Source organism: Poecilia mexicana, unplaced genomic scaffold (assembly GCF_051168715.1).
Source record: "Poecilia mexicana isolate PSO_F unplaced genomic scaffold, ASM5116871v1 scaffold_5, whole genome shotgun sequence".
In the NCBI taxonomy this organism is placed as follows: domain Eukaryota; kingdom Metazoa; phylum Chordata; class Actinopteri; order Cyprinodontiformes; family Poeciliidae; genus Poecilia; species Poecilia mexicana.
Genome location: NW_028263374.1, coordinates 23,720,204 through 23,745,017, shown reverse-complemented (window position 1 = coordinate 23,745,017; position 24,814 = coordinate 23,720,204). Strand labels below are relative to the sequence as shown.

Here is a 24,814-nt window from a genome sequence, read left to right as displayed (position 1 = left end):
TCCTGTTCATTTACTGTTCAAAAAAGGTCAATAGTGTCTTAAAAAAACATTACCACATTTAAAATGACTCAAAAGTGTTCTTCATTTTAATACTCAGCCTGAACTTTAGCAAGCCATGTTTACAACCTCCAGATGCCTAAATTTATTAAGTTGCTGGGATGTTTTTGGTTTATTCATTCAGTTTTGAGAAGTAACTGAATAGATGTTCCTAATAAAATGGTCAGTGAGTTCAAATTATTTTGTTTGCTTGTTTGTTTAGTACTTATTCTCCTCAGAATGGCTCTGATTTAAAGCTTACTTTTGCATAGACTATTATGCTAGCAGTCTCTTATGCAACAGTCTATAACATATTCAACTGCTTTCCCATAACATAATGTGGGATTATGTGATATTGTGTAATGTGCATTGCTCCCTGACTCCTCCTTGTGGCCCAGTTATCTTCAAAATACTTTCTTTGAGATTATAGAGAAGATCCTTTACTTCTCCTCTTGTGTGAGACGCAACCTTAAAATACTTTATTAAAGGCCTGACAGAAGATGATTCCCCATCCACATAAGTATTACACAAAGCTCTCATCTGTGAAATTAGACACTTTGTGGACGAGATAAGAATCTACTTGGTTTGACTCTGATTCAAGTGGAAAAACAATCGTGTGTGAAACTGGTGGAATATGAAAACAGAGTATGAAATGACTTTTAATTCAACAACAGAGCTGAGAAAAAGTCTTCAACATGTCAAAAATTTCTCCTACATTTGTAATATGAACTTATTTTGAATATAAAATAACGTCCTCGGCTACCCTTCTGTGTAGTTGTGGACGGGTTGTACTTTCACATAATGCAATTTGTACTTGGGAATGCTTTGGCATGCTGCCCCCCAAATAAAACCGCCCTGGGCGGTTGCCCATGCCACTCATATCAGAAACTGTCACTGCGTGTTATACACCAGAATCTACATTCTGAGAAAAACCTAAATTATGAAACAGATCTTCAACCTTATCTAGAGGTTGCAGAGTATCAAAAGTGACAAGAACAACAAACATCTAAATAAGTTGTGAAATTTGATTTGCTGTTGCCAACTGTAGTTTTGCTCCCACAATTTGTCAGTTTTTAGTGTGTTTACACCCTGGTCTAGGGTTAGCACTGTGACTACATCTCACATAAACTGCACACTCTTTTTACGGAAGCTCTAACTACTACTCACTCAGCATAAGGAGTAAGCAAAATAAAAAGACGGAGTGAGGAAAATATGGTGTGTTGAGAAACATACTGTACCATTTTTGGAGTGGGGGAAGAACCCCACGGCGCACTGATAACCGCACTGATAATAAATAACCTCCCCTCCCAGTTGGGCGGAGCCTCTGCTCTGCATCATAATACCATCAGCACAGAGGTTTCACAAAGAGACGAAGTAAAAAAAAACCGTGGCCTGCACCGCTACTTCTGCTGCCGCTACATGTAAGTTTCTCACTCTCGGTCTGTTCCCAACAGGTTTTCAAGACTCTTGTCGACTGTTTGGTTGGACCTAAAAAAATGTCTGAACTCGCACTCAGCTGCTTCGTTTTATTTGTTGAATATGTCGCAGTGTGGTGGTGACTCAGGCGAGCAACTTTCGAGCAAGTTTTTCTTTTATTTATTTTATTTTATTTTATTTTATTTTTTTAATCCAAAGTTTTGGCTAGTACCTGATGGTTTTCTTGCTCTCTGTGGTATTTGGTTGTTGTTTTGTGTGTTTGTGTTACCAAAGGAAAGGAGTGCATGATACCGACAAGAAAGAAAAGTAGTGGGCGGAGGAGCACACAATACTTTGGAGACTTAGTCTGCACTTTCTTCACCAACTGTCTGTCAAATCCGTTTGCAGGGTCGTCGCAGCAATTTTACTGCTACCCACAGGAAAACGGCTACTTGTTCAAATATGTTTTAGGTGCATTTTACTGTCGATAGTCTTTCAAAACGAGTGGATATATTTAACATACAGGTGCATCCCAATAAATTACAATATCGTCGAATTTTGTTTATGTTCGTGTTTCAGTTTAAATGTGAAACTAATTCATAATGTGGACAAATTGCACTTGGTGATTTACCTCAAGAATTTATTTCTTTTATGAAGTTCACCCACATTCAAAATTGCACCTTCTTAGGAAAGTGTAGCGTAAGATTGACTAAAAAAAGTTTAGATTCAGAAATGTTGTGACCTACATAATTACACAGAAGATTGCTAACAGTCATTTTAATCAAGTCCTTAAAAAAGACTCGTTGGACGGTTTGTTAACAGGAGGGTAAGTGGAAGCAAAAAGTCTGGTAAAAAGAAAGCAACAAGTATGGAATTCAGTTTATTTTTTAACACCTCTCCACAGAAAACGACTTTTGATGACACAAAAAACAAACTGATCCAGTTTATATCCAGGAGAAACAAATTCAGTATAATTCAAATACAGGAATAGATTCAAATTCAGTTAAGTTTCTATTTATTATAGTCCAGCCAATTTATATTAACAGTTAATTACATGTTATTTATTAAAGCAAATGCAGCCAGTTGCATCAAATTATTCATTTTTCAGCATTCCATTCTCCCAATAAAGTGTGTGGAAATGGAGGACAGATGATTTTGTTGAGTAATTCACTTTCCCTGTGTTAAAGCAGTCTTGAAGTAGATGGTGTCAGAAACATTTTACTTGGACGTTAATAGCTACCTTGGCTACCTTAGCTAAGATAATAATAGCTTGTCATCTCAAGCTACTATCTCCATCACTGATTTAACTTTTAACTAATTTGACTTTAAAAGCTGCTTCTGTCACCGCCCACCCTTGGAAAACATTAGAGCTGGTAGCTGCTAAGCAACCTGTACTTGAGGAAATGGCACCTCTAGTAGAAGTTTCCCCTGAAATGTATTTTAGAATAATTTCCATTTAAGATGGCTCTCATCCATTCCTTTTTAGTTCCCTTATTTCGTCCAGAGTTAGTAAACCCAAATGCAAAATAATTTCAACATACAAAATATTTAATCAAGAAATGGCAGCCGACACGTGGAGTCAAGTTTTCACTGTAACAATCCCTCAACTCTTGAACAAAGTTTGGTGGGGCAGCTTCCATCAAATGAAGCTGCTGCAACACAAATGCAAACGTATTTCACACAAAAAGACATGGGCTCATAATACAAATAAGCAAAACGTTCCTCACTGCTTTCACCAGGGGAATGTGATGTATATTTTTCCATCTGTACATGCTAGAACTAATTACTGCCAGTTTTTTTTAGTGTCTGCTCTTCCTGGCAATGGTTATTACCCATGAGGTATCAAAAACAACAAATCTTATTGGAAACCACAAAGTAACCTACACAGTTTAAAAAGCTCACTCTGTTACAACACCTCAGCATTATAGAACAAGAATATATAGGACTTTTTTATTTGGTAGATAAAAGATAATGTTTAAAAAAATACATATTTTTGTCATTTTGTTAGTCTCATCACATTTTAAATTTTGCAAGGAACTTAATTTTGTGTTTTTAATTAGCTCTAAGCCATCACTCTGTCATGACTATGTAGAATAAAAGTTTTTACTTTTTGAATGGAATTACTGAAATTAATTTCTTTAATGATATTTTAATTTGTTGTGGTCTTAAAGTTAAATGTTTAAATTTTTCCACTCGGGTAGGAAATTACAATGATCCATTGTAAGGTATACACTCAAGTAAGAAATATTTATTGACATTATGTGGCAAAACCTCCATGTTACATGTAGATTTGTATACCGATAAAGAAATTAGAAAATTCCTTACAGCATTTTAAAAATTATTTTTACTTTGAGGTGGGATGATGATTTTTCTCATAGTCAGTATTGAAATCTTAGTCGACAATGACTAATATTCTGGTATGATTTATTTTGAATTGAATAGAAATTATCTTTGTCTCTCAGTGGGGACATTCAGGTGTGTCAGCAGCAAAGTGTCAGGCAAATGTTTTATTGTAGTCCGGCAATATTTTGAGATCACTATTTGTTCTTTTTATTCTTTTTTTGCTGTAACAAGGAATTCCTAATTGTCTGAAATGAGCTGGCTAAAGCAGCAGTTACTTTCTCGTTGTGTGCTTCTCTTGTTGAGGTCTTTCAGATGACTCGAGCGTTGGAATGCAGATGTGCAACCTTTGAGTAGAGCGATTATCTTCACATATAAGGTTGAAGCCACTTCCTCTTTTTGCTATTGAAAACGTTTTGCTTACGATGATGTTGCAGATTGAAGGTTCATCAGTATTTCAGCTGCACACACAGACTGACAGATCATTCTCTGAGGTCAGCTTTGAGCCATTTAACAAGATGTAGTGTTAAATGTTGCTAATTTTCATGGTCTTCACAGCCACAGCTTAATATTTAAACAGTATGAAGCTTAGCTTAATTTATTAGCTAGCTAATAACTGCTGCTGTCAAAAATACATTTACATAATTTATTTCACAGCATGGTTTGATAGTCTTGCTAAGTAGGTTGCTACTTACTGAAACAGTTGTAATCAACTGTGCTGATCTTGTAAGCGAATAACAGTAGAAAAATATTGAGACACTGCATTTCCTGTAACTTCAAAAGGTGCTTGAATGGAGGGCAAAAAGAAGCACTGGAAAGTTTTAGACATGGTTTTAAAAGGGGATGATGTCTCAGTGGAAAAAGCAGGATTTTTTTCTTTGCACCCTTTTCCTTTTCAGCTTTTTATTGCTTTGCAAGTGTTTTGTGCTGATGGAAACAACTTTAAATGGTGTTGAAATTGCAGAAAAAAGGGAGAGAGAGGTTTTGTGCATGATCTTAAAAATCTCAGAATGTAAATTATGTGTGAGATTGGAAATGACCTAATTATCTGCATGATTTCCAGGCATGATTTTCTGTGTTGACATCTGGCAAAATATTTGGTGACAGACTAAATACTAACTTTCACTATTTTTTGCTTGTGGAAAATTTTGTAACCAACTGAAGTGATTTGGATTGAATGATGCCTATGTAAACCCAAGTGAAAGTTAAGTCTCTGCATGTCACTTACTGAGTTGCATGAAAAATAAAAGGCAAAATAATAAAGAAAAATCTTTTTGAAGAGTCGTATCTTAAAGCAGTGACTTCCCATATTGTTTTATGATCAAAGCTAAAAGCTTCCCCAACTAGTTGAGGAGGCTTATTAAAAATATCATCGGTGTGCTGTAAAGTAAAAACATCATTCTTAAAAAGTTCATATTTTAAGTGAGAAGTTTATCAGGACTTGATATAAAAGATGTTTTGTTCATAAAATTAGGCAAATTTAAATGAACAACTCACATGAAGATACTGAACAAAAACTACGTCACACTGCCAAAGCAATGAGTAAAACCTGAATATCATGTTTGGAGTCCATCTTTCTACAAGTTTAAAAATATTCAAGCCAGCTGTCAGGACCGGAGTGAACGTCCCAGCGAGTTCACCCCAAGCAACTGGACAATATCCAAGATCTACATCTCAGACTCTCTGGGACAAAGGAATACAGAACAACAGCTCTTCGTTGCATAGTTTTGTCTGAGCTAGAATCTAAAGAAGCTAATGCAGAAGATTACTACTTTAGGGTCTTCTGGCTAGAAGAAGCACAACAAATAAGCAGAACATGTGAGAGAGGACTTATAAAGTTTTGTCATTTGCATCAGCACTGAAAACTGAAACCAGAGATCTGTGTCAGACTAATTGTGCCGAAAGGTGATTTCCTCCACTTCAGTTAAAAAAAAAAATAAAAAATAAAAAATCTAGTAATCACATTGACTACTAAAGAACCTTGTTTGTGTTTCCCCTTTTATATATTTTGTGTAAGGTTCACAGCAAGAACAGTTTCAGCCAGCTGTGACAAAATATTTGCATGTCTTTATGATTTATGATTAACTTGTTTAACAAAGCAGAGCCGGGAACCTGCTGTTGTGAACTGTGTTATCTTGTAGACTTTATGAGAACGATGAAATGGTGCTTGGTGACACTTGCACTCTGTTTTGTAGTGTGGTTAATAAGGATGAAATAAGTTGTGGCAATTCAAACCTCATTATTTTGAAATGTCAAAAATACTGAGGATATTTTGCCAGTCATGCTTCTTTTTCTTCTTTGAAACTTTGGTTAGAACAGTTGTAGCTTTGTTCCACTTTAACTCGACTGTTAAAAATTTCTAGAACGATTATTTAAACTTTCTATGATTACTTGTCATTTTTGGTCTCATCTGTAAATCCTTCCAATTTATTACTTCTTTTCCTGTGTCATAGTCTTGGTATATTTCTTTTGATAAAAAATTGTATTTGGTATCATGGAAAGACAATTTAGTCTGCAGTATTGTTCAGTGAGTTCTCTGTGTCTGTAGTTAAAGGTCCTGCTTGATGCATGGGTTTGAAACAAGACACTGAAAACACTTAATGTAATTACAGATGGAGAGGCAGGTTGTGTGATCTGAGTCAGTACGTAGGGAGATGTAATTATAGAGGCCTTACTCTCAATCTTCGCTACAGAAACGGATTGTTCAGACTCGCTGTCTACTTCAACCAGGGTCATTTCTTTGGCCCACAACCACAGATTAGCCTCAGAAGTCTGAACTGACTGAAAGGCAACAAAAGGTCAGTCAGACAGAAATAAGATTGTATTTACAGAGAAAATGCCCACATCTCAAGCTGTTATTTAAAGGAACATTTTGGTATGAATCTTTCAACTGTGAATGGTATAATTCTGGTCTTAAGTTTTGAGACACTCATCACCATCTTGAATATCCTATTAATGTTGGACCTTTATTGATCTTACTTGAACAAGACATGCATTTGGTAAGGAGTAATCATAATATTTCAATACAACTTAAAAGCAAAATCCAGTACGTTTGATTTAGTGTAGATTTTCTCTAACTCGCACCTCGTCAAAATTATAAGTACAGCTCTAACCTGTGGTGAACCTCAAACGTCACCATTAAAATCTGAAGTTAAGATTTCTGAGCAAATTGCAACAATACCACATCCTTTTCATATACTAATTAGAAAGCTTATTGCATAATTTGAGATCAATTTTAGATATTGATTTGGTTAGTTTCCTGGCACAGAACAGTGTTTTTTTTGTTGTTGTTTTTTTTAATGTAGTTCAAATATCATCTTTGGGATGGAGACTGGGAGGCATTTTGGAAGTTGGTTAGCCTTTTTTTTATTTCAAAACTACATTTTATTTGTTTTTGAGATCATTGTCCTTTTGTATTGTCCAGACTCTTCCCATGATTTAACCATTTATCTGTTGATTATGCAAATTAGAAAAGCCTGGTACTGAGTTGCAGGACTTCAGCTGTATTGAAAATGTATGGTGTTTGCTTAAAACCAGAGTCCACTGCAAGAAACCAGCCAATTTAAATAGAATAAAAATTTTCAAATATCTAATCAAAAGTATAGTAAAATATTTTTTGTGACTACAAAAAGCATCTAGTGAAGGTCCATCTTCTTTAGGTTTTCTTAGTCTGAGTGCATGAATATATTAGTCTGTATTGGAAATGTAGGTACTGTGTGGATTAAAGAAACCAGCAATGGAAATAAAAACCCAATTGTAGTTTGCAAGACAATGCTTTAAATAAATAGCTAATATTAATGATCTAGATGAGTGTATATATAAACTTTTGATAACACTCCAGATAGAAATGGGGATCTCGGTGTCCTAAATGTAACTGGAAATAGGCAAATAGTGTTTTTCCTCTTTAGGAGGTATTATTTATAGCTATTTCCATGTGAGTTTGTGCTTTCTTAGGCTTTCATCTGTCTGATGCCTGGCTTCTAAAGCACCGTTGGAGAGGTTAGGCATTTGTTTTTATGTTAGGAGACCTTAAGATCAAGTACGCATGTTTTGTTTTTCTGAAATAGTAGTTAAACAAATACTTCTGCTTTTCATAAAATCTGATGTGATTCTCACACACCCTTTAATGCTGTTAAAAGCTTCGTGTTTCTGCTGTGCCTAACATGTTGGATAACATGTTTGAAGTTTATCAGAACACGTTATCTGCATTTTGCTTGTTCGTATTGCACCATTCACGCTCAGTGCCATTTTTCTAAGCAGTTTAAAGTGACTAACAGCAATCAGTCTTTTCTTCTTTCTTTGTTGAACCAAAAATTTTAGTTTTTTTTTTCTTTTTTTTCCTTCATTCACAAAGTTCATTTGCTACCAAGGGATCTTGCTTATGTTCTGATTGAAGGTTAATTTACACTGGTTGGTGTTGCAATGGAGTGGAAAAAAATCTAGTTCTGCATTTTTTTTTTATTTTTTTTTTTTGGCCTCTGTGCTCTCTCTTCCATTAAAGGTCAGTGCTATCAGCTAACTTTACTAATGGCCTAAAGCACGGAAAAAGGAAAATCACATTTCTGTGTGTGGAAAAAGTGGAACTTAGCTATTTCCCTGCTTCAGGGAAATAGCATTGTTTTAAGCAGATACTGTTATTATAGCATGTCAGACTATTCAAAATAAGGACCTTTTATTTAATTCGTAAAAGAGTTTAGCAACCAAGACCTAAACAATCAAATATTTATCCCAATATAACTCTTTTGAATGGCAGATGAGTGAAAATCCACTAGAATACCCTAAAGTCTCTCGCACAACTTTGCAGCGGTTTATTGAAGTGTGTCGTTGCCAATTTGCATACCTTCTTTTTACTGCTTGTTTTTAACTTCGTTGATAACTTCAGGCAGCTGCTTTCTGTTTGCACATGAAAACCGAGCGTGAAGGTCATGCAACAAGAAAGGAAGAAACAAGGACTACTGTAGCTGTGGTTTCCCAGCACAGGAAACCATGTGACCTCTAACCCACTCTCCTCCACCTCAACCTCCACTCATCCTAAAATAACATACAGACTCTGACTCAGCTGATGGTCATTATGACGCCCCTCTTCTTTAAACTCTTTCTGACTGGTGAGGCTTTTGCAGGCCTCTAAATAGATGTGTTTTCTACTCCGAGAGGAAATTAGTTGTCCAACCAGCTGCTGTGAAAGCTTTCTGCAAGGAAAGTTGAGTTGTTGCTGCAGGATATGGAGTGGCATGCCTCTTGTCTTTGAGGGACCTGCTTTGGCTGCAGATTAAGGTGAAGACAACTGGAATGAGATCACATGACTGCACTGTCGGACTGCGTATTCAAGTCCTGCATTTAGCAGGACGGGGATTACGCACAATTGGAAAGACCTTTGGACTTTCAGTGCTACCCAGAATAAAGAATCATGATGTTGACTTTGTCTAACTTGATCCCAAACCAAAGTCAGTGAGTGGCCTGATTAAAACAGCTGAATGTGTAAGCCCTCGATCATTACAGTTTATTTAAGGTATTAAAATGTTAACCTCAACATTAGCTTTTAAAATGCCAGGCATATCCCTGAATTTCCAATACAAAGTTTGAAATTACCTTTAGCTGGCTGTCGAACTGCATAGTTCTCCATTATTTTGTTGACTTCTTATTTTTTCAGTTTGTTCCCTTTGTTTTAGGCATTGTGCTTTCACAAAACTGTAGAGCACTTTGCACAGGGCAGTAAGTAGAAACACTAGAAGGAATTTATTCTCCTCTAAAATCTGACCTATTATTGCTTTTTCAGGGAAGGAAAACCAAATCTTCCTGTTGAGTATTTACGATCAGCCCCTTCGTCATAACAAAAATATTTAATTAGGTTTTCCTTGGAAAGAAAAAAAAGACCTCAGTAGTTTGTTGGCACTCTGTGTGAAAAATATTGAACTCAGAGATATGACTTTCTTTCCCCTGCTAATTTTCATCCATAACTTACCTTACATTATATTGTTTTAAAGGTATGAAAGCTGGCTAACTTATAGGTATGAAAAAATAAGTCGCTTGTGACAACTTAAAAATAAGGAACTTCAGTGGGCAAGGTTATTTTACCTTGCTTAAGGTTTTAAATAAATGGGTTCTGTCGGTGAGTGCTTCCCACCATGGTCCAGTAAGCATGTCCTGCATGTTTTAGATGTTTCCCTTTTTTAACTCGCATAATCCAGATGATAGAAATTCAGAAAAAGCCTGTTTATCAGCCATCAATTAAAATCAGGTTTGCTGAATCAGGAAAACATCTAAAACATGAAGGTGAGTGTGCCCTGAGAACCACAGCTGGGGAAATGCAGATGAAATGCTGTGTTTCCAAAAGTGCAGACGGAGCCTGAATCAGCTAAAGACTCATCCAAACCAGGAATCAGTGGGAGCCTGATGGCGGTGATTAAGAAGCTCTATGTTTCCAAATTAGAGTGGAAATGGGAAGCTTTAACAAACATGACTGTGGTTGTGTGTTTACCATTATGTGTTTTGACTTGAAGCTCTCGTTGAAATAAATGATGGTCATTGTGGTTTAGGGTAGAGAGGCTCAGTAATCAGTGCTACCGAGCACTTTAGGGTGGGAAGTGGCTTTTCTTTTCTCTTTTATTTTTGTTGCTATTACTTATTCCATGTATACTGTTCATAAATAATCAGTTTCTAGAGCTAAAGTTGCAGACTGAGCTTTCAAGTCGGACATCCTCCGCTAACCGTAACATTTTGAAAACTATTGAGGGATTAAATTTCACAAATGTAAACTCTTGTGAACATAACAAAGTTAGAGGCCCACTGAAGTTGACAGCAGAGTGGAAGCTGAAACAGGAGTAGCTGAAACAAATCCAGATCTGATTGGTATTCACAGACCACGTTTGTCTGCAGGGAAACATTCCTGCTGGAGTAGAGCGGAGGTGATGTACAGGAGGGGGGAGTTGGTGACTCCATTGTTCTCTAAAGATCAAGAACTCTGACTTTTCATGCATTTTCTAGTTTAACTCTTCTTTTGAATTACTATCTTGGGTTGTTATTAAATCCTTTTGAATATTGTATGAGTTTTGCTACCAGGAGCTCGTGATGGATTTGACAAATAGTTAAATTTTTACAAATAACTGCTTGAGATGATGCACAAAAAGAGATTTCAATCAATTGTGTCTTTATTGGTCAGTTTATCATTTTCTCCTTCATAATTTGAGTCATAATTTTAAAAAGTGTTAAGTTGGCAGAAATGTCAGTGAGAAAAGTTTGAATACGAGTTCATCCTGTAATTTCTGATGTTTGACCATTCCTTCTTTTATATAAATAACTTCCTGAAGTCCATATAAGAGATGTACTTTGTGAACATAGTTTGTGGAAAAATAGCTACATGATTTGGACATTTGACACACACAATATACTGCAAATATATTGGACATCTGAATAAAAATGTTCCTCATTAATATTGCAAAGAGCTGTTGGGAATACAATATGTTTTGCAAGGAATTCACACTTTGCTTGCCAATAATATATTCAACCTATTGGATAGACTCACTGATGAAATTACTTGGAGGTGATGCAGATGATGCTGTAGAGCGTCGGAAATGAGACATGTTGAAACCAGTATAAAATTGCTCCTGATATCACTTGTCACTACATGTGCAGCCCTATTAGATATTAGTAAGTAATCTACAGACAAGAGCTTCTAAGCTACTGATGTTTAACTGCAGCAGTCCAATAGCTAACCAAACTTTTTGGCCAAACATAATTTGAAGATTATGTTAATATTTTTGTCTTTCTGTCTGCAACAGATCCTGTCCTCACTGTGTAGAAAGCATCACTGGACTCGAGCTTAATGGAAATAAAACGGAGAGGAGCGACGACTGTAAAGAGCAAAATGTCCAGATGACAACGACTATGCTGACATAGCTCAACGATTATCAGCTCATCAACATTTCCTTCCTCCTGCTATCACCGCCCCCATCATCCGTCCAGCCATGTTGATTAGGAGGAAGCTTTACGTCGTCGTGGCAGTTGCTGTTGTTCTCCTGCTGATGCTCGCAAGCCAGAGCATCCAAAGGAGACACATCCTGCCACTGTCAATAGCCCAACTCCAAAGCAAATCCACAGCCTCCAGCAGGGACACTGGTGAGAAATGTACAAATGAGTCTCTGCAATGGCAACAATATCAGTTGTGCTTTCAGTATAAAATGTAATATGAACGATTATCCCATTATTATATCAGGTAGAAGAAGCCTTACCTTAGAAGTCCCCATCATGACTTGGTATCTGGGTGTGAGACATTTTCATTCCACCTTGGTGGTATATATTAATGGAATAAATGTTGAACCATTGCTCTTACATCTTTAAGGCAGAGTCGAGTTGAAAAGTAGCTGTGACGATGGGAGTAGCACTTCCTGATTCCACAATAGTAGAGTCATATGTGCAAGTACAATGTTTTAGGACGTAACCAGTTGAGGAAGCTTCAAAAGTAGTTTGTTTGTTTGTTTGGTCGTAGAGCAGAATTGTCATGGCAATATATGTGGGGAGACGTGCAGCAGCTGTTCAGGGCATAAGCACTAAAACTGGAAGTTTTATCTGGTCGTCTGAATGAAGAACACATTTCTGACAATACTTCTGGGTTTTGAACAGTTGTAGTTTTTATTTATTTATTTTTTATTTTTTTAGTATCTTCTGAAAATGCATCCACCATCCAGTAGATACCAAATTAGATTGGATTAGAAGGTTAGCAGGTAGTTTAAAATCTTTGCTGCCATTTCTGGCTTTTGTAGATGGTGTTTGGTCATTGTTCTTCCTGATAAATTTAAGAATGTCTTCCTCTTCCTTATGGAAAAGGGAGACATGAGGAGCAGTATGAACTCAGATCAAACTGGAGAATTTACCATTATGTGTAAACCAGATAGATGGTTTTACATGAAAATCCCAGTGGATGTTGTCCATTCTGATGTTCAGCTAAAACCCAGAGTCTGGATACCTAAATGCACTAAATTACAAGTAAGTGAACAGATGTGCCTAGTAAAGTGTCTAAATGGGTCTGGCATCCTGTTATAAGCCAAAGAACCAAAACGATCCACATTCAGGAGTCATACAGCCCAGACTCTGGTGAGAAGGAAAAGCTATGCAAGACCGAATGCTGTGGTGAATTATTGATGTCTTAGGATCAGAAGCTGTAAATGCTCTTTGACATAGGTCAGATTTCATTAGCACAATACACTGGGATAAGACAGGACGTTCAGCTGTCCATAGTCACAACGTCTTATAGTATGTGGAAAAACAAACAAGCTGCGAAAAACAGAGCTGTAAATCAGAGTTTCCATTATGCATCATTTTTCTAAGTTTTTATTTTCAAACTTGTTTGCTTGCAGTGGTTGAGCCAACAGTGGCCCCTGCTGTCCTGTCTCACCCCCGTCTTCCTCCCAGTACCATTTCACCTGAAGCTGATGTAGAAGAAGAAGAAGAGGAAGAGGAAGACAACGAAGAGGAAAACAAGGAGGACCGTGTAGTCAGCTTACAGAACCCAAAGTAATTTTGTAGCTAGGCATGTCGCAATAAATCAATTAATCTCATGATAAATTAAAACTAGCTCAACAATTTCCATTTGCATAATTAGTTTTTCTCGTTTTTGTCTGTTTCTACCATAAAACTGGATGATAAAATTCTTCATTCTGGTGCTTTGGTCTCTACAAGCCCTGTTTTGCTTACAGACTTCATCGATTTATTTATTGAAGTTGTTTTGTTTATTTTTTATTTAACATGTTTTTCTGTTTTAAATGTTCATTAGAAATGAATGTTTACTGATCATTAGGAGGGTGTACTTGCATTATTATGCCATTACCACCACATTAGTTGATGATGGTCTCACACCAATATTATTGTTTATCGTAATAACTTCTGTGACCATTTATCATCGAGCAAAATTCATAGTGACAGGACTTTTTGTAGAGACTGTGTGTCCTGTAATTCTCTGTCAGTTCCTGCATGACTCTCGGTGTCGTCCTCTTTCAGGTCATGCGGTTGCTCAGACTCTTGCATTTCAGACCTCCAGGGGTCTGTCTGGTTCAGCGACCGCTACATCTCCAGCCAGCAACCTATCCTACATGCCAAGAACAACAAGTTTGACCCTGATGCACTTGCATGGTGGCTGGTGAGGAGAAGTTCTAGTTGAATCTCTGTGGATGTTACTATTCTGAGTTAAACGTTTCATGAATTAATTGGCATGTCTGAGGTTTGACTTAACAACCTGAACAGTTTGCTGTTTTGTTCAGTGTGCCTTCTAGTTTTATCCTGTGGATGCTTCATCTTTAAAATAACAAACTTGTTGTGTATTGGCTGGATTAGTCTGTAAATTGATAAAACCAAGAAAGTTTGTTTCATCATAGGTGTAAAATTACCATTTGCTCAAATACATTAAGTAACTCACAAAATTCTTCAAAATATGAAGAGTTTGAATTATGGAAAGTCAGCGTTCATGTAGCTGTTTCCAGTATGTGAATGTGAATGAGGAGCAACAACAATCTAATTCATCTTAGAAGTAGTCCTTGCACACTGCAAAACAGATGTACAAAAATGTTGTTTAAAAAAAAAGACATGCTGGTATTATAAAAGAAAAGTGAATGCAATAATGGTGCATAAAGTTTTGTAAAAATCTAAAGCAGTCCTAAAAATGTTTCTGGTTTCCTGTGATGGAAGCTGATCTCCGCAGTGTGTTAATGGAGACAAATGTTTTCAGTCTTTTTCCTGCATTTATAGATTAAGTCTTGCTGCAGATACCATTAGTAGATTAAAAGGAGGAGGGGGGGAGTACCAAAGCTGCTAACATCATCACTCCGGTTTACAGAATGCAGTCTGTAGCAGCACCATAACTGGAAGAGGTTCACAGCAAAAAGTCTTTACAGTATTTTATTTTTTCTTGTATTGCATTCACTGTCGGTTTTCTAACAGCAGTCTGTAGCCATTACATTCCTACTTTCTGGTCCTAAATTATTTACTACAGTTGTATTTTTTTCTACAGAGTCTTCAGCGGTCTGGTAATGGCCAGACTTTAGAGGAAGTGATGGCAAAAATGTTCCAGGTCATTTCCCCGCCCCCTGTGGATCCCACGCCAGTCAACAAACGTTGCCGTAAATGTGCAGTTGTCGGCAACTCGGGCAACCTGCGGGGGTCCAGGCACGGCAACTTAATCAACTCGCACAGCTTCATAATTCGGTTTGTATGGCCAAGGTTGCCCACATATAAATGTAAATATACAGTTCTCATTAGCCTTCCTTCTACTTCCTGCTTAGAATGAACAAGGCAGTGACTCGAGGTTTTGAGAAGGATGTCGGGAACAGGACGACGCATCACTTCCTGTACCCGGAGAGTGCTGTGGATGTGGAACATGGAGTCAACCTTGTCCTGTTGCCATTCAAGCTGATGGACCTGGAGTGGCTGACCAGTGCGTTGTCAACCGGCCATATCAAAATGTAAGACATTTAAGTTCATAAGTTTGAGTTATAATTTTCAAACTTTTATTTTCGTTCAGTTTGATTTTATAGCTTTCAGCTAAACAAAACCTCAAATTAAGTTTCTAGGAAAATTGGAAGATTAAATAGTGAAAGTAATATATTTTTATTACAGGTGGGTTACTTAAAGCTTTACAGCTTATCTTCTCAATACTCCATTTCTTTTTCTACCACATTTTGTCCTCCAGCTGAACTTTCCTTCAATGTCACAGCATGGCTCAGTTGATTGATATCTTCCTTGTGGAGGGTGTCGATAAACAGCTGTCAAGTCAGCAGTCAAAAGGCAATAAAATAGCCAAAGCACAAAGCTGGTCGTATTACATGTTTACTTTAAACAACATTCTGTGGACTAATGGCATGGTGATGTAAATTGTGATTGTAAAACAGCATAATCTACTGCAGTAAAATATACAGTGCAAAGAATCATGGTCATAATATTTCTACAATAAACTATTTTTGTATTTGTCTTGGTTAACCTGTCATTCACGAGAGGACCCAAATTTGGGTCATCATAGCTGTAAAATTACCATTTGCTCAAATACATTAAGTAACTCACAAAATTCTTCAAAATATGAACAGTTTGAATAATATCAGCAATTATGGAAAGTCAGCGTTCATGTAGCTGTTTCGAGTATGTGAATGTGAATGTGAATGAGGAGCAACATTCACATTCACTCCCTGTCACGAGAGGACCCAAATTTGGGTCCTCTCGTGACAGGGGTGTCAAACTCCAGTCCTCAAGGGCCGCTGTCCTGCAACTTTTAGATGTGCCTCTGCTGCACCACACCTGAAAAGAATAATTAGGTCATTAGCAAGGCTCAGGAGAACCGATCTACACAGGGAGGAGGTAATTAAGCCATTTCATTCCACTGTTTTGTACCTGTCGCACATCTAAACACTGCAGGACAGCGGCCCTTGAGGACTGGAGTTTGACACCCCTGTCATTGTGAATGACAACCTGTGAATGACAGGTTAATTAGTTAGGTAACACATTATTTGAATGGGGTGAATAAGACTGTCATGACACTGTCATAAACATGACATAACACCTGTCATGAACATGAATAAGCCTTCATGAATATTTATGACTGTTGTCATAAAGTGTCATTCGGTAAATTATGACACTTTTAATACAAAGTTGACATCATTCAAAATGTCTTTGTTATGACAACTTGACATTAACCAGGAAATCATTACTGTTTAAACTTTACCTTTAATAACATAAAGTTACCTAACTTTTAAAGTGAAATTAGTGATTATTTAATAACAAATTTATATCAGTAATGTTTTCTTGGTTAATGTCAAGTTGTCATAACAACGGCATTTTGAATAATGTCAACTTTGTATTAAAAGTGTCATAATTTACCGAATGACGCTTTATGACAACAGTCATAAATATTCATGAAGGCTTATTGATGTTCATGACATGTGTTATGTCATGTTTATGACAGTGTCATGACAGTCTTATTCAACCCCCTTCAAATAAAGTGTCACCATTAGTTATTAAGCACTGCATGGACTGTAATGTCCTTTGATTTACTCTTACAGCTCTTACTTGTCTATAAAACCCATGCTATTTTTCCAGTGTTGATTAAAGGATATTTCTGAAATCTTGCTCTGTCAAGTGCCTTATATGCACAATAACTCTAAGATATTTTGTTCTTATTCTGGCATTCATTTGAGCTTTAAAAGCTTAATTAACCTTCTTTGTGAATTAAAGTTGTAGCACATGACAGGTTTCCAGTATGGAAGAGTTTTTATAGAAGGTCTCACAATTGATTTTGCAAAATAAATCTTGTGAGCAGAACTACTGCAAGAGGCATTTGGACATAAAATCACCATCACCGGACTGACATGTTAAGATTTGAGAGCTTGTTATAAATTTATCTGCTAATGGAACTAGTAATGTTAATGAATCACTGACTTAAAACAAGCTCCTACATCTTGCTGAAAAGTTACTTGTAAGCTAATTTTATCGTATTTCTAGTGTACAAAGATATTTACACATAAATGGTGCAAAGCTATCATTCAGCGCCAGCTATAAATCTTTAAGTTTTTACAATATGTCTAAAAATAGGAATTAGGTAAAGTTTGAATTTAATGTTTTTTTTTTTTGTTGCTGTTGTTTTTTGATATAATGTGTTTAATAAACTCAATGTGATATAGATTCAACTATATGTCCTAATTCTTTGTAATGTTTAGATAAGTATTCTGTAGCAATTGGTTGACAAATCAAATAGTTTGTTTTATCCATCAGCAAGGTCCATTTTTAAGCCATCATCTTGGCAGAATGAACACAGATCATTTAAACTAATTGGTTGGCTGGTATTGACCCAACTTTTAGGCACAAACCCAAACTTTTCAACAGTGCTGATGTCGGAGCTTATTCCAAATTAAACACCCAGCAGAATTGTGCCAAAACCTTGATGATGGCCACAAAGTATTTGGGTTTTTTTCAACTTGCTAAGCAATATGCATCCTAATATGATTGAGGTTAGACAATTTAGACACTCCTTAAAAATACAGATGTTATACATCATGTAATCATTCTGCCCTGGAAAAAAAAAGCTATATTATAATTAATTATACATTGCTTTTCATGCCCAGGATGAGTGCATGTAAATTTCTGACCAGAATTATTAATTTGATTTTAAACATTTATATACATGTATGCAAACTGATGAAAGTAACTTAATTTTCACACAATCACTAATTGTGTTTCAGGACTTACATGAGGGTCAAAGACAGAGTGGGGGCTGATAGAGATAAGGTAAATAAACACATTTCTGAAATTTAATTTTTTTCCTTTTCTTATTGATAACATATTTTGACTTGCAAGAGATGCTACTATGCAGTGAATTCAACAAAGCTGACTCCACCAAACCTCAATGCTCCACTTGGATAAAAGTTCAGACCATTTTATCTTTGCAACATAACCAATCTGCTATCCCACCCTCACCTATTGTCATGCTATATGGATCTTGACCAAAATAATGAGATCTAGAACTCAACCTCAGAGCCAGGCTGAGGAGCTGAAAGAGTTGGTGCTTCAGTAAAGGACTCAGTAAAGGTGGATCGGCCTTCTGATTAGAATTGCTGCCTGGTGCCTCCCTCTGGAAGTATTCTGGACATGTCCCACTGAGGGAAGACTCCAAAGAAGAACCAGAACTTATTGGAGGGACTTTTTATCCCGTCTGGCCTGGGAATGCGTTGAGATTCCCCAGAATGACCCGGGGAATGTCGTGGGGGAGATGGATATCTGACGGATGCCTTCTGGATCAGTTACCTGCACAACCCAATCTCAGATAAGGGGGAGACAATGTGTGGCTTTAGCATGAGGCACAACAAAGTAAAAAAAAAAAAACAGTTCAGATTTGGTCCTGCTCCTAAAAGTTAGTTTTATTCCAATATATTCTGCCACTGAACTGTGGAATCGATACAATGATGCCACAGTTCAGTTCAACGTAAGTTTACAATAACTGCTCTGTCTTCACTGCTGCAGAGGGAAACGGTGAAGAGATAATCAGTTTATCTGTTTTTTTTTTCTTTTGTCTGTTTTTTCTTGGCCAGTCAGTTTTCCTCATTGAAACCCTGTGTTTACGTAGGTTCTGGTGGTGAATCCAGTCTTCTTTAAGTATGTCCACGATCACTGGACAGAGCATCACGGTCGCTATCCGTCCACCGGCATGCTGGCAATCATCTTTGCTCTGCACACTTGTGACCAGGTAGGAAGAAAGCACAGCCGTGCTTTTACTCAATTTCACATATAAATGCTGGTTAATGTTCAGATTATATTCTATCAGTCAAACCAAAGCCCAGTCTTTTCTCAGATAAACCACAAACATTTTCAGTTGGTGCAAGAAGCATAAAACTGAAGGGGGGAATTTGTTGTTTTTTTTTAGTTGTTTTTGTTCCTTTTTTCACCCCATTTAGAAATTTGTTAAAGTACTAAATTTTGGGAAGAAACTTGGCAAGTGATTTCTGCTTAGACCTTCTGCAATGCACAAAATAAAACACATTTGAAATTGACTGCTTAGAAATTATTTTGTTCCTCCTGAGGTGGAACAAAGTTGCACCTGTTCCTATGTGGAACAGGTGCAACTCAGTAAATTTGAATAACAATGACACAGTTCTCCTTTTTAGTAATTTAATTCAATAAGTGAAACCCAGATATGACAGTGACTCATTACACACAATGATACATTAGGTGTCAGAGTTGACGCCTATTAACACAGATTAAATAACGCAGGAAAGACAAGAGAAAGTTAGATTCTGAATACTCGCGAGGAGAACAGAGAGATGTGCTTTCAGTTACAAATCTCCTACCGCTCTGAAAGCACATTTGCCTGCCCCTCTCTTTTTAGTGTCTTTTAGGATCCCTGATCACAGAGAGCACTGTAACTCTAAAGGGAGAGGGAAGACACTTCACACAGTTACAGCGCCAATGATTATCACTAACTAACACAATCTATCTTAACGTAGAATATCCAGTTTCTGACACAGGGTCAAACAGAGCAAGTTGCATATCTTCATGGCGATGGTTTTACAGCTATCTAACAGGTCAAAAGGCAGGGCGTTTTGTAAAGAGCTGCTGTCACTGCTCTTCTTCAGAGGGGCCCTCTGAGAAAGGAAATCAGAGTGATTTAACAATACAGGAATATTTCTTAAAAGACATGATTAAACAAATAAGAGTACATAAAGCAAGAATATTATAAAGGTATAACAACATTTGATAATAATACAATTTACCTAACATTAGGTTTGTTTGTTGTTTTGTTAAGCATTATAACTAATAAAAACCCACTTTTTTAAATCTGAGTTTTACAGAAGACATATAAAAGTTTTAATGCAGAAACGTAAAGGCCATGTTGTATTTTAAAACATAAATTGTTTACCCTGCCAACAATGCAGATGAGCTGAGGGGCCACAAATGATCCTTTCAGTGCCATGCTGCGCTGAAGCAATAGCTTTTGCCAAATGAGCTATTAAAAAAAACTTCTCAGCAGACCTACATTTCTGAATTAAGAATCCGTATTTTCTCAGTCTTATTTAAATTTTCTGAGATGTATCTGTTTGCCATGTAATGAATCAATATAGTCAAGTTTTAATTAACTGAAATAAATGAACATTTTAGTGATATTTATAATTGCCATGTGCCACCAATCTAAATTATTTCATAGAATTTATTGGAAAAAGATTTGACAATTTATTTCTCGGCAGGCACGCGCTCCTCAGACACTCAGTTGTTGAATAGTAATGATGCACTTTGTCCATTTTCAGGTGTCTGTGTTTGGTTATGGTGCTGATAAGCTGGGGAACTGGCATCACTACTGGGAGGAGAACCGCTACGCTGGAGCCTTCAGGAAGACTGGTGTTCACAGCGCTGATTTCGAGACAGAGGTCATCCACAGACTCGACAAGGAGGGCAAGATAAAGCTCTACCTTTGACACTCACATGAAGACTGAAAGATCTGGTTCTGAACAACCAAATCTGAGCCAGATGTGTGCTGCATATGTTTTGTTTTGTTTTTTTTTTTCAAACATGGGAATAATTGGACAGTAATCAGATAGCAGTTTTTTTTCTCTTTTCTGATGCCACTTTGCCTTCAGCAGCTTCCTTCTGGTTGCTGTTTTGCCTATTTTCAGTCACCAAGCTTGAAAGTGAACTGGCTTGACACAACAAACCTGCTGGGCAGCAAAGATGTATTTACAGACTTCTGCTCCTTCAAAGATGTTCATTTTGAACAATCAGCCTTTTTGGATCCCTTTATTGACTGTCCTGTCATTGGTCACTGATGCCACTGACCACCATGCATTTTGCTCTGAATGGGAATCAACCACCAATTTTTTGTAACATAAACTTTTGTATCAGATTCTGTAGACACTACAAAGGGGTAACCTCTTTTTTTTAAATTAAAAGCACTTTTTTAATGAGGAGGAAATGTTTGGTAATGGGAAGATGATCGCTTTGCTCATTAACCAAACGCAAACATGGATAGATGTATTGGCACCTCTTCTTTGAATGTGTAAAAAACATGAAATAAATTAATCTTTGCAGCAGTGTGATCTCAGTCAGAAAATTTAGAAAAGTCCAACTTTTTTATTTGAGACATTATGTATTCACACTTTGGAAGGAAAAATCCAAGTCAAGAAATAACTCATTTTAACCAAATCAACCCAGCTGTGACTATTTTGTGCAAATCCTTTTTGATTAAAGAACATGTTTTAGTCATATCCCATATTTAGCAAAGTTGGAGCAGCCAGGCAAAAAGGGGTTTTTGTGTTTATCTGGCCATGTGTTTTGGATCATTATCCTGCTGAAAAACTCAGTGAAAATCCACTTTTACATTAATAACAGATGGGAACAAATTAATGAAGAGATGGAGTGTATTGAAAAATTAGCATTGGTATCAAGGTTCCCAGAGTGTGTTCCTGGGGTGCTTGGAGAAAAGGAGTGAGGTAAATGTCAGGTCAGATTAAAAAGTGTCCCATTACACTGTTAGCTCCCATAACCATATGAAATTATGCTGCCACAAGAAAACATAAATTTATTTGAAGGATTTTTACTTGCCTTTACCATGGGTGCCAATGAATGTTTGCATCTTTAAGAGTACTTCTAGGATTTTGTATTTATAATCCTACCAGGTCCTTTAAAAACCGTCCTTCTCAATAGAATCATGACTGGAAGGAAAACAGAGTCTGCATCTAGTTTCCTTTTTTTTTTTTTTCTTTTTTGCTATAATTTTGCTATATTTTCTTTTTTGGTCACAGAGCCTATGCTTAGCTAACAGTTTGAGTTTAAATAATTTAAACACCTTGCAGGATTTCTGTTTATTTTTAACGGGATATTGTCTTCCAGTTGGTCACAATCCGCAAAAGCAATGCCACAGTGTGACAGATGCCTTTTAGTGGGACATAAAACGGCATCATACTGCTACTGCATGATGCTAACAAATGTAGAGCAACTCATCAGTTGCTTTTTGTGGAGGAATCCTGTTTTTCTTTCATTAGTTGAGCCAAATGGAACTCCATGATTCTTCCCTTGATCATGGTGACAAACATGAAGACCAACATAATTATGAAGATTTCCTAAATAAAACCTAACTAGTAACATGACATGTGGACTCAATGGATGACATGAAAATTGAGAACAGTTTGGGGTTCAACCAAAAGACTCGCTAACGAGGCACCGACCAGTTCAGCAGGCGGCAATGACAGCTGCTGAACCTGCACTGTGAATGTACGAAAAAATAATCTGATGCTGATTGTCTTGAATAATCAACTGAATGTGTGCGTCTTGGTTTACACCAGAGGTTCCCAAACTGTGGGGCGCGCCCCCTAGAGGGGGGGCCGTGTCATTGCAGGGGGGGCGCAGGAAGCCGTCTGGATGAAAAAAAACAAAAACAAAACATGAACACTGTATGCGCTGGGTTTTTACCTTAGAATGGCCAACTCTCTGTTATTCCTATGTCAATTTGATACAGTAGAGGCTTCCACACTTCCCATATTTGTGTCCTCTGTCACTTTTATCAGCAGTTAAAACTGTTTAATCCGTTGTTAACATGTTGTAACCTGTTTTTCCGAGCCGCCTTTAAACGCAACATGAGCGCTACGACGCTCGCGCTGGGTTTCCACCTGTGAAGGAGACCTGCTGCTGCTGTGCGGAGCTACGTAGGTTTGTGTTAGAATCACGGCAGCAAACCAGCAAAACGCAGAAAATGTTTGGAGACCGCTGGGGGGGGCGCAGAAGAAAACGTTTGGGAACCACTGGTTTACACTATAATCATGTTTAGAGTCCTTTCAGTGCCGGTGTTGCTGTTTTTTAGTCCTATTGAAAATGACTTATGATCCAAGGCCAACTAACAGTGATGGAGGATTAGAAATTAGATTGCATGTGCACATTAAAATAAATCTAATTGTGTTTTGTTAAAAAAGGCTTTTAAATTCAAAGCTGCAATGGAAAACTGCCTGCATTTTACACTGTTTCTGTGATATAGCAATATGTTTTTGTTTTGGGAGATAAAATGATAAATTTACCCTTTCTTTATTCATAAGACTAAGTAAAATAATTTGCTACAATTTGATAATTACAGGGAAACTGATCATTTGCAGGCTCAACTTGAGTGTAATTGAGTTTTGAATGTTTGTTTTGTACAATTACTTTATTGAGAATGTTGAGAATGTTTAAATCCATACACCAATGTGTGAAACTGCCCTGAGACTTATGCTGAGATGCTCCATCTGCTTCAGACAACATTGTTCTTCTTGAGAACATGACTTTTGTAGCAAACTTGAAAACATTGAAAGTTTACCCAAAGAGACAGCTTGTGGTCTTTAGTCATTATCCTCTTTAAAACTCCAGAAGTCTGCTGCCATTATTTTAATTATTTTGTTCGAAGCAGATGAAAACCTCAGACATCATCGTAATGCTGGATATTCATCTGTATGCTGTTGCTCTGTCACTTTTACCAGTTTGTTCATTGTTTGGTTCATTCAGTCCCAAAAACTGCCTGAATTCTCAGTCTAATAAGAAACATCTGCTGTTTTTTGTTTTTTTTTTATATTTCCCTTCACTTTAACAATTTGCTTTGTCGCAGGAAATTGCTGCCAATAAAGTGGGAAATGAGCTATTCTGGCAGTTTTCAGACACTTAATGACAGAGCAGCAGGCCTGAGTATTACTTAACATCTGGATGTTATCTTTACTGCCAATATGTCAAGTTGTTGCAAACAGATACACCCTAGTATTTTAGTTAGTGATTTTTGTGCCTTTGAGTCCAAATTGTTGCTCCTCACTGCATTCTGGGAGTGAAGAGTTTATTTAAATAAAGGGGCATCTTCTAATTATCTTTTTTTCCCTTTCATAAAGTCCATACACGATGAACGGATTTAATCCAAAGGACCTGATTATGTGTGTTCAGCTTTAATTGGGCTTTCTGTTCGGACTGAAATGGTCAGTGTTGGGTTTCCAGTCACACACTAGTTTACAATCAGCAAGATCTAGATGCCAAACTGAGCAGCGTGTTCAGCCAAAACCGCAGAAAACATGTACCCACCTTCACTTTGATTTAAATAAAAACAAATGGAACCAAAGTAAAATTGGTTTTGTTCTTTTAGATAGTTTTGTTGCTGTGTTTACGGTGTGTTTTACACCATTATATTTGAATGTCTATCAAAATATTCTCAAAATGTTCTAAAATAATGTTACATGCTGAATTAATAGAACTTGTAAGAACCTGATAACAAATTTTTTGGTAAATTACATTCATGGTTGAACATTTAAGCTTCGACTTTAATAAGACTTTAACTTAAAACTGGTAAACTAATGTAAACAAACCAGTTTAAAAAGTTTATTCCTGGTGAAGAAGTACAAATAAAGTGAAGTGTAACAGTTCTTTTCTTTAATAATCAAAAGGAGATCATAAAGTATATTTTTAATTCACACTATTACTATGCAAGATGTCTCAACATTTTATCAAGCATTTCAGGACCGATTGCTGCTTCCAGTGCTTATTGGTTCCACTGGTATTAATG

General features: G+C 36.8%; 1 protein-coding gene across 1 annotated transcript; it reads left to right on the top strand.

Moving 5' to 3' along the window:
* The first annotated feature begins 1,252 nt into the window (after window positions 1–1,252).
* st3gal8 (ST3 beta-galactoside alpha-2,3-sialyltransferase 8) lies at window positions 1,253–24,379 on the top strand. Its single transcript, XM_015005010.2, has 9 exons — window positions 1,253–1,457; window positions 11,571–11,907; window positions 13,146–13,302; window positions 13,786–13,924; window positions 14,792–14,985; window positions 15,063–15,242; window positions 18,006–18,051; window positions 18,887–19,006; window positions 20,562–24,379. The coding sequence occupies exons 2-9, from the start codon at window positions 11,757–11,759 to the stop codon at window positions 20,727–20,729; spliced, it is 1,155 nt and encodes a 384-aa protein (XP_014860496.2). The 5' UTR covers window positions 1,253–1,457; window positions 11,571–11,756; the 3' UTR covers window positions 20,730–24,379.
* Window positions 24,380–24,814: the final 435 nt, after the last annotated feature.